Source organism: Equus asinus, chromosome 17 (genome assembly GCF_041296235.1).
Source record: "Equus asinus isolate D_3611 breed Donkey chromosome 17, EquAss-T2T_v2, whole genome shotgun sequence".
NCBI lineage: Eukaryota > Metazoa > Chordata > Mammalia > Perissodactyla > Equidae > Equus > Equus asinus.
In genome coordinates, this window is record NC_091806.1 from 44,703,113 (window position 1) to 44,717,122 (window position 14,010).

The 14,010-nt window shown below is 55.4% G+C and overlaps 2 protein-coding genes across 9 annotated transcripts in view; one reads left to right on the top strand and one right to left on the bottom strand.

Annotated features, from left to right (window-relative positions):
* PC (pyruvate carboxylase) overlaps positions 1-1,885 on the bottom strand; it is a 90,465-nt gene extending 88,580 nt beyond the window's left edge. Inside the window, exon 1 of one of the 7 annotated variants that reach the window (XM_044762493.2) lies at positions 1,750-1,885. The gene's annotated coding sequence lies outside the window, so the exon portion shown is untranslated. Of the gene's footprint in view, positions 1-921; positions 943-1,224; positions 1,493-1,749 lie in introns of those variants that run through there. The other 6 variants (XM_014844731.3, XM_014844732.3, XM_014844733.3 and 3 more) reach the window with 6 other exon arrangements.
* A 9,695-nt stretch (positions 1,886-11,580) lies between these two features.
* On the top strand, positions 11,581-13,377 carry C17H11orf86 (chromosome 17 C11orf86 homolog). Of its 2 annotated transcripts, none has more exons than XM_070488259.1 (2): positions 11,581-11,952; positions 12,499-13,377. In XM_070488259.1, the coding sequence occupies exons 1-2, from the start codon at positions 11,599-11,601 to the stop codon at positions 12,568-12,570; spliced, it is 426 nt and encodes a 141-aa protein (XP_070344360.1). In that variant the 5' UTR covers positions 11,581-11,598; the 3' UTR covers positions 12,571-13,377. The 2 variants fall into 2 exon arrangements, with proteins under 2 accessions (XP_070344360.1, XP_044618121.2); XM_044762186.2 differs by having other exon boundaries at positions 11,582-11,952; positions 12,496-13,377.
* Positions 13,378-14,010: the final 633 nt, after the last annotated feature.

The following is a 14,010-nucleotide window of genomic DNA, read 5'->3' on the forward strand; positions in this document are numbered from 1 at the left end:
CGAACTTCTCACACTCGGCTGGGAAGTGCTATTGCCCCCGCATTCTCCTCCGACCTTCCTCAGCCTTCCTCCTGCAGGTTCTAGTTGCTTAAAACTCACCTCTCCTCCACAACAAAACCTTGGCTGCTCAAATCCAATCACTGCTGCTTCACTGGGGGCTCCAGAGGAATCAAGAGACTCAGAGTCACCTGGTCCACAAAGCCTTCCCCATTCCATCCCTGTCCAGCCCCCAGCCATCCATTTCTCCCTCCCTGGTCTTCGTGTGTGTGCAGTCTTCCCTGATTTGCGGGCCTCTCCTTAATCTCCTCTTCCACGTCCTCCTCGGGGCCACGCTTTGCCCATGCGGGCTCTCTACAGACATCTGGGCATGCTGACCTGCTCCTTAAGTTCTGTTCCTTTTTCTCTCCCCAATCAGTCTGCTGGCTGTTTTAGGACAAGGACTAATCTCAGCGCCCAGGTCTTCTCTCAGGGCCCAGTCTAGGGCTCTGAACATGCTAGGTGTGCAAAGAATGCAATTAAGAGTTCAAGAATTAAGAGGAAGAATGGGCAAACAGAAAAGCTGTAGCTGCGAGTAAACAGAAATGCTGCGCACATCTACCCCCAGCAGAAGTACCTGCATCACAGGCAGGGGACTGGGAACAAGGGGAAGCCAGGGCTGCTAGGAGCAGCGGGTAAGGGAGCAACAGGGAAGGCACATGGGAAAGACTGGGGAGCCTCTAGTTGTGACCTGGCAAACACGGGCAGCTCTCTGAGCCTCGGTTTTCTCAGCTGCAGAATGGGGACGATGAGCCTGGCCTGCTCTCTCACAAAAGGAACAAGCAGACGTTTAAGAATTTCAAAGCTGCCAGGGACCTAGGGACCTGGCCTCTCCCTCACCATCGCGAGATGAAGAAAGAGCTCCGCAGAAGGGAAACAACTCACTCAAAGTACAAAGCAAGTCACGGTGGGCGGAACCTGCACAGCAGGTCCTGGAAGCCGGGGCTCCGACTCTGTGCCCGGAGGGCCCTGCCCGCACCGCCCGCGGCTCCTCACCACCTCCGGGCTGAGCGCACTCTGCAAACTGCTGAAAGCTACAGAAATAACGGGCTGAGCCCAGCCCGCCTCCTCCGAGCGGAGCAGCCTTGGACGAATCGCTGCTTCTGGGAGCCTCCCCTGAAAGTAAGTGGAACCGAGATGCCCCACAATGTGACTAGGAGGATGCTCCGGGAGGCGGAGCGCAGGCACCTGGAATACGGAAAACCCTCGCCTTACACGCCGCGGCTTTCTTCAGAGCTGAGCAACTTCCACTACGTTGGAGAAAACTCGGGCTCCCGATTCTTGACACACTAGGGTTCGAACCCTCAGGGACCTGGCGCGACGCGTCTTAGGGCTCCGTGCATCAGTTTCTCTGTCTGCAAAATGGGCCCGAGAGCAGGAATCAGGCCGGCGGCGGCCCCCAGGGCCGCGGGACGGACGAGGCCCGGCCGCGCCCGCACGCGAAGGATGCTCCGGGGCTGCGGGGCGGGGGCCCCGGGCGAGGGGGCGGGCCCGCGCCGGCCTCCCCGCGGGAGGGGGAGGGGAGGGGAGGCGCACGTCACGTCGCGCCGCACACCGCCCGCCGCCGTCTCCTCCAGCCGTCACTCGTGGAGTCCGCGCCGCCTAGGCGCGCGCGACCCTTACATAAGCGTCCCCTGCGGCGGTGCCGGCGCACGCCCACCCGCTCCGACCCGCCGCGGCAAGAGGAAGGTGCACGGCGCCGCCGGCACTCACCTCCTCGCCGCCGCCGCAAGTCGTCGCCACCGCCTCTACCGCCGCTGCCTCCACTGACAGGGAACAGCTGCGGTCTCCGCGCAACCGAACTTGCTGCAGTCTCGGCCCCGCCCTACGGACTTCTTATTGGCTCAGGCAGCCAAACCCCTCCTGTTATTGGGCAGTATCCTCCGTCACTCATCACTCCCCCGCTCAGGTCTCCTCCCTACGCCCGCCTGCCCGTCACGTTTAAGCCTTGGCGCCCCACGTCAGCCCCGCCCCTCGCGTCCCCGGCGGGCCCCCGGATTGGAGACGAGGCTGGCAGAGCCCGCCCCTGGCGCACCACCGCCTACTCGTTTGTCTTAAGAGCCCCACGTGGGCCGCACGGCTGCAACCGTGGCCCGCAATAGGCGGAAGTGGTCGGGCTCCGGCACGCTGTGATTGGCTATCGGCGGGGGTGGGGCCCTGCGATTCATTCACTGAGCAGCACGTGTCTCCCAAAGCCGCAAGCATAACAGATCGCACCGGGCCTCAGAGATGCGGGCTAGACGGAGCTACACGCGAGCGGATGGAGAAGAGGTCGGAGGAAGAGCGTTTGGCGAAGGGCAGGAGGAAGGAGATGGCGCTTGTGCCGCGCGATTTACGTGATTGTGTCCCTTCGCCGCTGTGGGGGTTGTGATGATGAGCAGGAGTCCGTTTCTGTGTGACCTTGGACAAGCATCCTCACCTCTCTGAGCCTCAGTTTCCTGATCTGCAGAGCGAGGCCACTCAGCATCTAGAAGGTTTGGTTGAGCGGAAAGCTTCAGAAGCGGGGCTCTATGCCAACTGGGGGATACGGGAGTGACCAAAACAAATCAAAAGCTCTGCCTTACACTGAGAGAAGACAGAAGATAAACCGGTAAAACGTACTGTACATCAGATGATAATCAGGGCATGGAGAAAAAATAACCTGCTTCCACATAGTTGGGAGGATCAAGGACTATAACAACATCTTGCTGACTAGAAATTGCTTATTGAGCATGGAGAGAGATTACATCTCCTTTCTCTTCTCTGACCCTGTTGTGTCTGTTGTGTTTGCCTCTCCAGCTTCTTTGACCTTCCTTGCATCTATCTGGCTGAACTCCACCCGACCGTCACCTCCCAGAGCTCACATTCTATTAGATGTCCAAGGACTCTTTCTACCTCACTACTTTCTTTATGCAGGAAAGAGTTAAAGTTGAGTGACCTTGGGCAGGTCTCCTCCCTCTCTGGACCGAATTTCCTCATAAAAAGGGTTGGACTTGGTGGAACTGAGTCTGTCGTTCGCTTGTTGTCCCTATTACTCTTCTAGTGCATGCCTCGTTTGTGACTTCTACACGTCCTGCCTGTATCTTGTCTCTCCTGCTGCATACGTGTAAGACATGAATCCCTGTGTCCCTCAGAAAAGGCAAGGCCCTACCCTAGGGCTGGCCATGCTACAGGGGCTGTGACATGTTGGCTCAGTCCTGGCTGGTCCCTGTGAACTCCTGGGTCTGGAGCCAAGGGCAAATGGCTCCACCCAGGTTCAGGTGACTCTTACATCAACATCCCCAGGTGGAGGTCTGAAACAAAAAAAAAATAATTGAGAACTAAGAAATGGTCACTTGCTGTGAACAAAAGAAGTATGGATTTTGAATAGTTAGCTCAAACAGGTAAATTATCTAGTTCATGTTAGATTAGGAAACAAGACACCTCTCCATCCAGGGTCTGTCCTACCTCCAGGATGAGGTCCCCAGGAGGACAAAGTCGGGAGGGGTATGCCACCCCAGACAGAGAAAACTGCTCAGGCAGAAGCCTAGGTGGGGAGTCCAATGTCGCTAGAAAAAGCATTTCTCAGCATGGGCTTCTGTACCGCTAGGGACGGAATCTCTTTGGGACAGGGTGCTAATGGGAAGCACAGATTCCTGAGTCCCACCCCACGGTTCTTATGCATATTAACCACCAACTCAGAGGTCTTGGAATCACCAGCAGAATACCACTGAAGTCCATTTCTGGGGAAAGGGATCCCTTGCATTGCCTTGCTAGTTTCAGAATGTCTCCAAATGTTTCTAATGTGGGTCAGTGCTGAGACCCACTGAGAGGCCTAGAGAAATTATTACCCAGACTTCCCTGGTAAGAACCGCTGGGGCTTTTTAAAAACCAAACAGATTCCTGAACTCCTGACCCCTATAGATGCTGATTCAGTCAGGATCAGTAAATCCGAGGTGTGGCCCAGGAATCTTTTTGTTTACTTATTCTTTTCAACAAGCCTCTACTGATTCTTATGGCCCGGGAGCTTGGGGAAATTTGGCTGAGTTCCTAGGAAGATCTAGCGGAAGATACTGCCGGATAGATAGGCTGAGACCAACCTGTGGAGGGCTGCCCGGGAGTCTAGCTCTGGTGCGTAGGGCGCAGGCAGCAAAGCTTTGTTGGCAGGGAGTGGCCTAGGGTGGCTGCAGAGCAGCTCATGGGCCCCTGTATCTGCCTTCTTGCTTCTTAATATGGATCACTTTCTGGAAAGTTCTTGGGTTTTGTTTATTTTCTATACCCCCCCATCCTTATATTTGAATATTATCTCTGCAAGAGTGGAATGTGGCACACAATTGATGCTTAATAAATAGCTGACAAACCAAAGAATGGGAATCATCAGCCCACACTTAGGGATTAAGACGACTGAGTGAATAGGACTGCCCCAGAGGCCAAGTGGAGTCCACGAACAGAGAGAGGAGTCCAGAGGCCCCCACACTTAAGGGAAAAGGGAAAGTTAAAGAGAGGGGGGCACTGACTGGTAGGAGGAGAAAATTCTGAGGAGGGAGGTATCAACAGTGCCCTGACCGGGAAGGAGGATGGATGGTGGGAGACAAGGAGACATGCTCACTCCACGGCCATTTCAGCAGCCGTCAATAGAGATGCAGTGGAAAGGAGCTGCTTTCCCGTCCCCAGGCTGCTCCCAAACCAGTGGGGGACGTAAACCTCAAAGTACTCGATTTCAAAACAGTATGGTGCTGTCTAGAGATAATGGCCAGAGCGCTATGGGAGCCCAAGGAGGAGTCCCTTACCCAATGAGAGGGGCCTTGGAGAGCTTCCTGGTGGGGCCAATAGATACATAGATAGATAGAGAGGTGATAGCCAGCTAGCTTATCAGGTGAACTTATTGGTAAAGGGGATTCCACTCCTGGCCCAAGCAAAGGCAAGGAGCATGCTGGTGTCAAGGCACAGAAGAGTGAGTGAGGACTCTTGCCAGCAGTTCAGGAAGCACAGCCTGAGAGGGGCTGTGGGGAAGGCCAGGAGCGGTTTGGACAAGGAGGCTTGGGTCAGCGGAAGCAGCCAGGTGGATGGCGACTCCCAAAGTTTGAGGGGTTTGGGGACCCCTTGAAACCCAGCAGAGAGTTAGCCGTTGATGATTAAGTAGCTAGGAACTAAACGTTTTTCCTTTTTTGAAATTACTGATTGTAGCTTTTAGCTGTTTAACTGGCCCATTGTTAAATGTGCTGTTCAGGCAAGGTGCTGTCTGACTCCACTAGGCTCCTATAGAGACCATCTCCCTGGAGCCTGGGTCACCATGGAAATGGCTGTGTGAGCTGTTCTTCATGAATTAGAACTCCTTGTCCACTTCATGCCGGCTAAGACCACCAACTCATCAACTGGGCCCAGGCAGATGTCAGATAGGCTACTTTCTGATGTCAAGAGGCTAAAAGCTCCATCGTCAGATCATGCTAACGCCGCCATTTTGTGAACATGGGTCCTATGAAGAGGGGTGAAGTCTGACTACGCTTGCGCAGATCATCAATGACCTCACCTCTCCTCACCTCCAGTCACCTCTCTTCACATTCCAGACCACCTTGCCCCCATCCTATAAATATCCTGAGTCCCTGTTTTCGGGGAAGTGAATTTGAGGCAATGCTCTCGCTTCCTCTCGTGGCTGCCTTGTGAGTAAACACCCTCTCTGCTGCAGTCTCGTCATCTCGGTGTTTGGCTTTCTGGGCGGCAGCCAAAAACTAAACTGGTTCAGCAACACCCTCAAACTGTAGCCGTCCCTATGAGCCCCGAAGCAGCTCATCCCTCTGTGTGCATGGTTCAGAAGGCCAGCTTTGCCCTGAGGATCTCACGAGGACAACCCAGATGCCCCAGATCCCCGTCCTGGGATGACAAAAGAAAGTCACCTTTTTTTTTTTTTTTTTTGTAATTAACCAAATTCTGGCAGCTGGAGCCTCAAATAGCCTGACCGCTGGTGAGACTCCAGGGTTAAACCCTTAATCATGGGCAGACGCCAGGGCACCTACGCCCACTCGCTGCCTGAAGAACTAACAGAACCGTTCTTTTCCTGGGCTTGCAGGGTGTCTTCTATTCTGAGCGGCACAGAACCCTCAGGAGGGGGGTGTCAGGACTAGCTCCTCTGCTCCTTTTGAGCCGTGTCCTCCCCCTAGGTCCTCGAGGGGTGCGGTTCACTCCACCCATGCTCTAGGGGTAACTCCCATACCCAACTGCCGGTCACTCATGCCATGCCTTGTGACAATGAGGAAAAGGTGCTCTTCTGAGTGGCATCCTGACGCTAAGGCCCTTCTTGGGGCAGAGTCACACCTCGCAACTGAGCCGACAAAGCCAGGGCTGGATTGCAGTCTCAGCTTGCTCCTTCAGCCAAGATTGTTTGTGCAGTGTGGAAACTGTACAACAGTGTGGGGCCTCCCTGCGCCCTTGCCATGGCCACCCAAGGGCCATTTTTGAGTTGGAGGAAAACTAAATCCCATTGCTTCCCCCACTGTGGTCTCCAGGCTCCGTTAACTCCGTAGCCTCCCAGCCCCAGGGGCCCATCCTGTCTTTTTGGCCTCCTCCTACTCTGGTCATTCAGTCTGGAGAGTTCCACCGGGCCCGTGGAGCTCATCCCATCCTGGGATCTCTACAAGTCAATCAGAGCTTCCACCTGCTCAGGCGGGCCTTGGTCCAGCAGATCGCAGCCCCAGCCCTTCCCCAGATCCGTACCGAGGCCTTTGCCCACAGTTTGAGGCAGAGGAGGGATAAGATTCTCCTCCCCACTCTGAGCCGTAACTCCTCTGGTTCTCCCAGCATCCCTGGGCAGGGATGCTATACCTATTTTGCAGATGTGAACACTGAGGCTCGAAGAAAAGAAATGACTTCTCTCTGGATCACACAGCTGGAGCTGGGCCTCCAGTCTCTTCCCCCTACCCCTTCCACCCACTCCAAGGCTGTGCTCTTTCTGCTCCACTGGCTGCCTTGGGGAAAAAGAGAAGGCGAGAATTTGCAGAATTCAGGTTTCAAAAGAAGGGCTTTGATTTGAAATTTGAGTCCTAAGATCATAGACCTCAGAGGCGGAAGGGCCTGGAGCAATTATGTTTCCAAGATTTCCCACGAGACACAGACTACCTGCGACAGGATCCTACAGACAGCTTCTCAGGCCCCTGCCCAGACCTGTCTGCTCAGCCCCATTTTACAGATGAGGAAATAGGCTCAGACAGGAGAAGGGACAGGCCCGTCGTCAATAATCAGGTCCTGCATATTTGAAAAAAAACACGAGCACACCTGTGTTACCAGATCCGGGACCCGCTACCTATTGATCTCAACTGCTCTGTCTGTAAACTGAGAATAACTCTCGCCTGAGTCCTCCATACGGGAAGGCCTGAGCACAACACCTGGCACGGAGCGGGTGCGCAGAACCTGTGATCTTTCATAATCAATAGCGTCATTATTATTTATTGTTCTCTTTGATGTCTCCAAGCGATAAGGTGGCCACAGTCTGGCATCTAACCTGACGGCCTGGCATTCCAGCTTCCTGCAGGGAAATGAGAACCCACACAGTGGTCACATCTGGTGCCATTGTTCTGTAGTAAAAGAACTAGTACCCCAAAATTGTATTATAAGGGCTGCTCCAGCAAAGAGATACATTATCAGCTGAAACATGCACAGACAATTTTAAATCAAATACGTATATCTGCACAGCCCTTCATCTCACTTCTGGTGGGCATCCCATTTTCAAGGAAAATTCTAGCGGCATTAACTATTAAGCTTAGAGTTCTGTCTGATCATCCTCTCGGATGCGGGAAGACCCAGGCCCGACCCACAGGGGCTGGAACACACGTTTGCTGAGGACTCTGCTGGCCTGACTCTGCAGGGATGGATTCAAAGCCCACTACTGACTGTGTGTCTTTGGGCAAGTTGCTTCACCTCTCTGAGCTTCTGCTACTTGATCTGAATAATGGGGCTAAGCCCCAGAGTGGTGTGAGGGTGAAATGCGATCACAGAGGTAAGGCTCCTGGGGCAGAGGGTACAGTCCGTCCCTATTGCCTCCCAAAATCAGTCAGATTCCTCTTCCTCGCCCTGGAGAGTGGGCTCTCGTCTGTCTTTCCAGATTCTTCTCCCATCCTAGGGCAACTCTGTGTATTCCCAGGCTCTGGTCACCCACAGGATCCCGTTCCCGTCTCTACTGCACCAGTCCTCTTTGCCCTCAAGACTGAATTCCAACATCACCTCCTCCAGGGAGTCTGCCCAGCTTTTCCCCATCCCTAAGCCAGATGTGGTCTCCTGTTCTGTTCCGTGCACCCTCAGCACTTGGCGTCTGTTTTAAGGTACTTTCCTTTATGTACATGAGACTCCCTCCTTTTCCAGGGGCAGACATTCTACCATGCTCCCCTCGGCCTCACTCCTAGGCGTCAACAAAACAAGGTCTTGCCCGCTGCATGTAAATGTGGACTAATTTCATTGGCTCGCTAATAGGAAGGAACATCTGGGCAGCCGTCCGTGAATGTGAACCTCACAACAACCTTGAATGGCACCAGCCATTTAAGTCTCAGAACCACCTTAAGAAACAGATACGGCGTGTTTCATTCCAAGGCACATTTTTCCCCCTATTTTAACCTCTCTGAAATGGGGCACATCTTCCAATGAATGGGCAGTGGGTATTCTTTTTAGTGGTGTATAAAGTAGTGCTCTCTTCCCATCGGTTTCATCTTAGATGTGATGAAATAGGGTATTATCCCCGTTTTATAGCTGGGAAGCCAGGCACGTGAGCTTAGGTCACTCACTTAAACCACACAGCTGTCACGTGACAGGGCGTGGCTGAAAACTCAGGCAACGCAATGGGTTCAGACTCCAGGTCTCAAGGCTGAGCAGCCTCCGTGATGACCCCCAACCCTCCTGCCTCCTGGCTTTCATGTCCCGTGGGATCCCTCCCTTGAGTGCAGGCTGGGCCTGGTGATCGCCTTGAAGGAACGGAATATGACAAACCTGATGGGAGGTGGTTTCCAAGATTAAGTTCCCCAAAGACTCTGGCTTCTGCCCACCCACCATCTCTTGCTGTCTCACTTGCTGGCTCCGGCAGAAGCCAGCTGCCATGTGGGGAGCTGCCCTTGAGAGAGGCCCATGTGGCAAGAGCCAACAACCGACAAGAAACCAAGACCCTCAGTCCAACAACCCACAAGGAAGTGAGTCCTGCCAACAACGGTTTGAACGACCTTGAAAGCAGATCCACCCCAGTCAAACCTCAAGAGGACTGTAGCCGCCAACTGGAGCCTGCGAGGGACCCTCGGCCAGAGTCCCCAGCTCAGTGCTGCCTGGGTTCCTGACCTGCAGAAACTGTGAGGTCATACCCAAGTGTTACTTTAAACCCCTAACCTTGGGGATAATTCCTTACATGGCAATAGGCAATTAATAGTCTCCAATATTTAAGACCAAGAGTTTACTGTGCCATGTCCTGCAGATGGATGTGGACATGAAAAAGACGTTATCTTAGCTTCCAAGGGACCCCCCAGTGTGGTGGGGAAAGGCACACGTGTGTGATTGCTGCCACCGTGTATTGGGTGTGCCGGAGAGGGGAGCACCCCCCAACTGGACTGAAGGGTCCAGGCAGGCTTCCAGGGGAGGTGTCACCAAGCAGGGTCTGGAAAGGGAGTAAGAGCTTGCCGGGTGACAAGGCAGAGAGGCAGTGGGGAGGGGAGGAAGAGAACACATTTCCTCTTTGTCCTCCACGGACCTGGGAAATTGTTGTAAGATCTCACGCCTGGCAGGAGGGTATTCAGCAGCTGCGTGCTTGACGCAAGAGCGAGTCATTCACCCAACCGTCTCAGAAGCCTGTGAGTCAGCCAGCGCTTCCCCTGGCTCCGACGCTGGCGACGGTGCAGATTGGAGCCGACCGTGCTGGGGTGAGGGCGCTGAAGAGCGTGTCACGGTCTTGTTGCGTTTTAACCAGGGTCAGGGTGGGCCTGTGGGTGAGGCATTAGGGTGTGGGCAGGGCTGGAATGAAGAGGCCTGGGTGCAGGTCACAGTCGACCTTTGGGACCAGCCAGCCTGAGGCCCAGGGCCCTTTGTCCCCGTTCTCCTCTTCACATTGGCTCTGCCTTAGCTCCTCTGGCTGGGAGCTGAGCCTGGTGGGTATGAAGAGACCCTTCACCCAAGGAAGGCCTAGCAACTCCCAGAGAGGAAAGAGAGCGAGGCCAGGCTGCAGGGGGGTGGGCGGGAGAAGTCGGGTGAGCCAGACGGGCGCCCTGTGCAGCCACCCAGACACAGAGGAGGCAGAATGGCTGGCTTCCTGTCCTGCCTCTGCCACCAGCCCCGGGGCAGGAGAGGAGAGTGGGTGAAGCAGGGCCGCTAAAGCCAGGCTCACCGGGGCAGGAGTCCCAGCTCTGCCACTTACTGGGCATGCTCTCTGACCAGGTGCTTAATCTCTCTGAGCCTCAGTTTCCTGATCTATAAAATGAGGATAACAATGCCCACCTCAAAGGACTATCATGAGATTTAAAGGAAATACACGGAGGGTTTAGCTCCAGAACCAGTAAAAATGCTCAGAAAACAGCGGTTAAAACAAAAAGGACTGTGGACCCAACGGCTGAGGTCCGTCTCAGCCCTCAAGGTCCACGATACTGCGGATCTGCTGGCCCCGCCCAGGACCTTTCTCTTTAGCCTGTCTTGGGAGAAAGAGCCGCTGCTGGTCGTCTGGCTTTTGAGATGCATCCACAGTCCTGATTTCATTTGGTTTTCACAACAGCTCATTTTACGGATGACAAGACTGACTGCGAGAGAAGGGAAATTGCCCAAGATATCGGACACCACCAACTCACTTTTAATGCTTGGCCCAGCATCGTCGAATTCACTCCTCACAATTACCTGAGCAATTTGTCCCCATTACAGATGAGGAAACCAGGGGGAGAGCCAGCCGGGGCCGCACAGCTGGGAGGGATGGAGCCTCGATTTCCCCAGAGGCAGCTGCTCCTTAGAACCTGAGCTCTTAACTCTATTCTGCGCTGGAAAATGAGAGGCAGAGCCAGGCCTGGAAATACATCCTAGCCTCCTGACTCCCATCCTGGAGATGTTCTGTTTCTTTTTTTAAATTTCCAACTGTAGTAAAATATACAGAAACATACAATTTACCATCTTAGCCATTTTTGTGTCCAATTCGGTAGTGTTACATACGTTCCCATTGTCGTGCAACCAGTCTGCAGATTTTTTTTTATCTTGCGAAACGCAAGCTTTGTAGCCATTAAACAACTCACCATTCCCCCAGCCCCTGGCGACCGCTGTGCTGCTTTCTGTCTCTGTGAATTTAACTAAAATAAGGTTGGAGCTGTCCTGTTTCTTAAAAGCCCTTCTCTGTTTTGCTGTTGAGCCATCTGTGCTCATTGTCAGCGGAATGAATTTGGAAGCCAGGGCTGCAGGAGTTCAGGGGAGGCCAAGCTCCTCAGGGCTGGGGTGGTCAAGGAAGGCTGCCTGGAGGAGGAGGAGGAGCAAGAGGACTGCACCCCTTTCCCTAGAAGGCGCCAAGGTGGCGGTGAGGGTGACTCTGGGATGCTCCTGGTGGCCTGCCCTTTGGTTTATGACAGCCACCTCAGCAACTCCAACCTTTGCCCCCAAGTGAGCTCCTGTCAGATGGGTGGAGGCTCCAGGCCATCTCAGAGGGCCAGTGGCTGGCCGGGGAGTTGGAGCAGTCCTGTGCCTGCAGCCTTCAGAACCATGGGGGTAGGGCTACGCAGCCAGTCCTGGCGAGGACCCTGGCCCTCCTATGGCAAGCTCCAGGAGTCCTGGGGGAGGCCCCTGGAGGGCCGACGTCGCCGGGCGCTGAGCCTCAGACGGGGGTGTGAGAAGACTAGGTCCTCAGAGAGAGGCCCAGAAGGGCTGGATGTCCCCGGTCAGGAGTGGCTGCCGGGGAGCCTGGGGGACACGGAGCAGCTGATCCAAGTTCAGCAAAGAGAAAACCAGCGATGCATGAGGCAGTATCAACAGGTTTGGCCAGGGGTTGATGATGAAGGAGACAGGGAGGAGGGGCTCTCCAAGGACGGGGACCAGGGCGGCAACGGCTCAGTGGTAGAAACATCCGGGGCCGTAGACCAAGAAGACAACAGAGCTGTCTGGAGACACAGCTGGAGAGAGAGATTCCAGGCAGCATATTTCAGAGGGCCCTGAAGGCGTCTGGGATTTATGCCATAGGTACTGGGGAGTCACAGATGGTTTTAGAACAGGCAGGTGACACGGTCAGAGCTGTTCTAAGATGATTAATCTGTCAGTGTGTTGCATGGACGGATTTTGCTGGAAGCAAGAAGATGAGCCAGTACAACGTCCCCAGGGTTGTGCTCCCCTCTCCCCTAGAAAAGCGGGGGTCGGGACCCCCCTGGGTGGGAGCTGCTGGCCCTGGCCCTTCTCCTTCCTCTAGTGAGTGGCGCTTCTGTCTCTGGGGTCTACCACCACCTTGTGGCTCCAGGTGGAACAACACCGATGCCCACTACTCCGCTGAGGGACCTGGGCCCTGATCTGCCCTCTGTCTTCCAGCAGGTAAGGAGAAGGTGGCAGCGCTTTGTCGCCAGCTTCCCCAGCGTGACCCTGAGCTGGCCGGCCTCCCCATAGCCCCCGCTGGGCACCATCAACTAAGGATGCTGGAAGTGGTGGGGGCCCCTCCTGTGCCCAGGGGAGATGGGCATGTCTTCTGACTGATCTCTTTGCGGCCCTTCTGGACTGTGGATGGTGCGGCCTCCTACGTGGACTGCTCCGGCCTGCCTACGTGGCCTGCCACCAGCTCACTTGAGGCCCCTGTGGTTGCACCTCGACTCTGGCCCTCTGCTCCAAGGCTCGCTCACAGCAAGGGCCCCAACAGGGCTGCGAAGGAGGGGGCTCAGCTCTGCCTGCTGGTGGTCTCTGCCCTCCGGGCGTGGGGGTCCCTCCTGACATGTATGAAGGTCTTAGAAACCTGCCCAGAAGTGGGAGTGTCAACGCCCCCGGCCCCACACAAGACCAGTCATAAGCTTCCAGGCTGGAGCTCAGTGAAGCCAGACCTGTGGCTGAGAGGCTCTCACACATCACCCGGTGGCCAGGCCATGCCCCTCTGCCCTTCTGCCAGCAGCTAGTGGTGGGCGTGGCATGGGCCTCCCTCCCGGATGGAGAGCCCCCCTAGGCAAGGACCACGTCTGGGTCTGGGGGGACCTCACTGCTGGCGCTCTGTGGCTGAAAGGCCTGGGCCTGCGTATTGTCGCTTCCATCCTCACAGTATCCTGGTGATGGGAGCAGAGGAAGCCTTCCCTCCCCGTGTGACAGAGGGGGAAACTGAGGCCCAGAGTAGGGAAGGGATTATTGTCTTCAGCGTCTCTGGCCCCACCCCCACCCAGTGCCCAACACTGGGGCTGAACACAGGAATAAAGGTTGCTGAGCTGAAGAAAATGATTTGCCTCCTGACTAACTGGCCTAGACGCCTCTCCCAACCCCCGTGGGGGCAGGAAGGGCCCAGAGCTTCCCAGAATGGTGGGGCAGGAGCACCAGGAGGCTGGGCCCTTCCTGCCACTTCTCTTGACCTTACTCCCAAGCAGAATTACCCCCTCCTCCTGTGCTGACCTGCAGCCGGCTACTGAGGACCTGGCTCGCCCCAAGCTCTCTAGCCCTTGTGCTCCATCCGTGAGGCAGGGCTCACTCTGAGGCTCAGAGAGCGCAAAGGGTTCGCCCAGGGCCACACAGAGGGGAGGGTCTGACCCCAAAGAGCCTGAGCTCTTTGAGAGACACTGCACTTCATGTGGGGTCGCTGGGCTCTCCTGGCTCATGCAGACCCAAGGTCAAAGGTGAGGGTGCAGCAACAAGCATCCTGGTGCAGGGTCTATTCTGGGCTTGTGGGGTGACCTGGGGGTCCAATGGACAGACAGGTCCAACAGCTCTGTTTCGCCAGAGCCCAGAACCCTGGCAGGGCCACGGAGGAACAAGAGAGATCCTCAGAAAACTTTGTCCCAGACGGCCGCTGGGATCAAAGCCTGGGACGGCTGGCTTGGAACCTGGACTGTGGGAGCCAACCGGAAGCTTCTAGCC

Coding starts and splice junctions, on each gene's coding strand:
- C17H11orf86 (XM_044762186.2), top strand. CDS start 11,599: ATGGGTGGAGGCTCCAGGCCATCTCAGAGGGCCAGTGGCTGGCCGGGG. Junction 11,953..12,495: donor GCATGAGGCAGTATCAACAG/GTTTGGCCAGGG, acceptor TCTGTCTTCCAG/CAGGTAAGGAGAAGGTGGCA.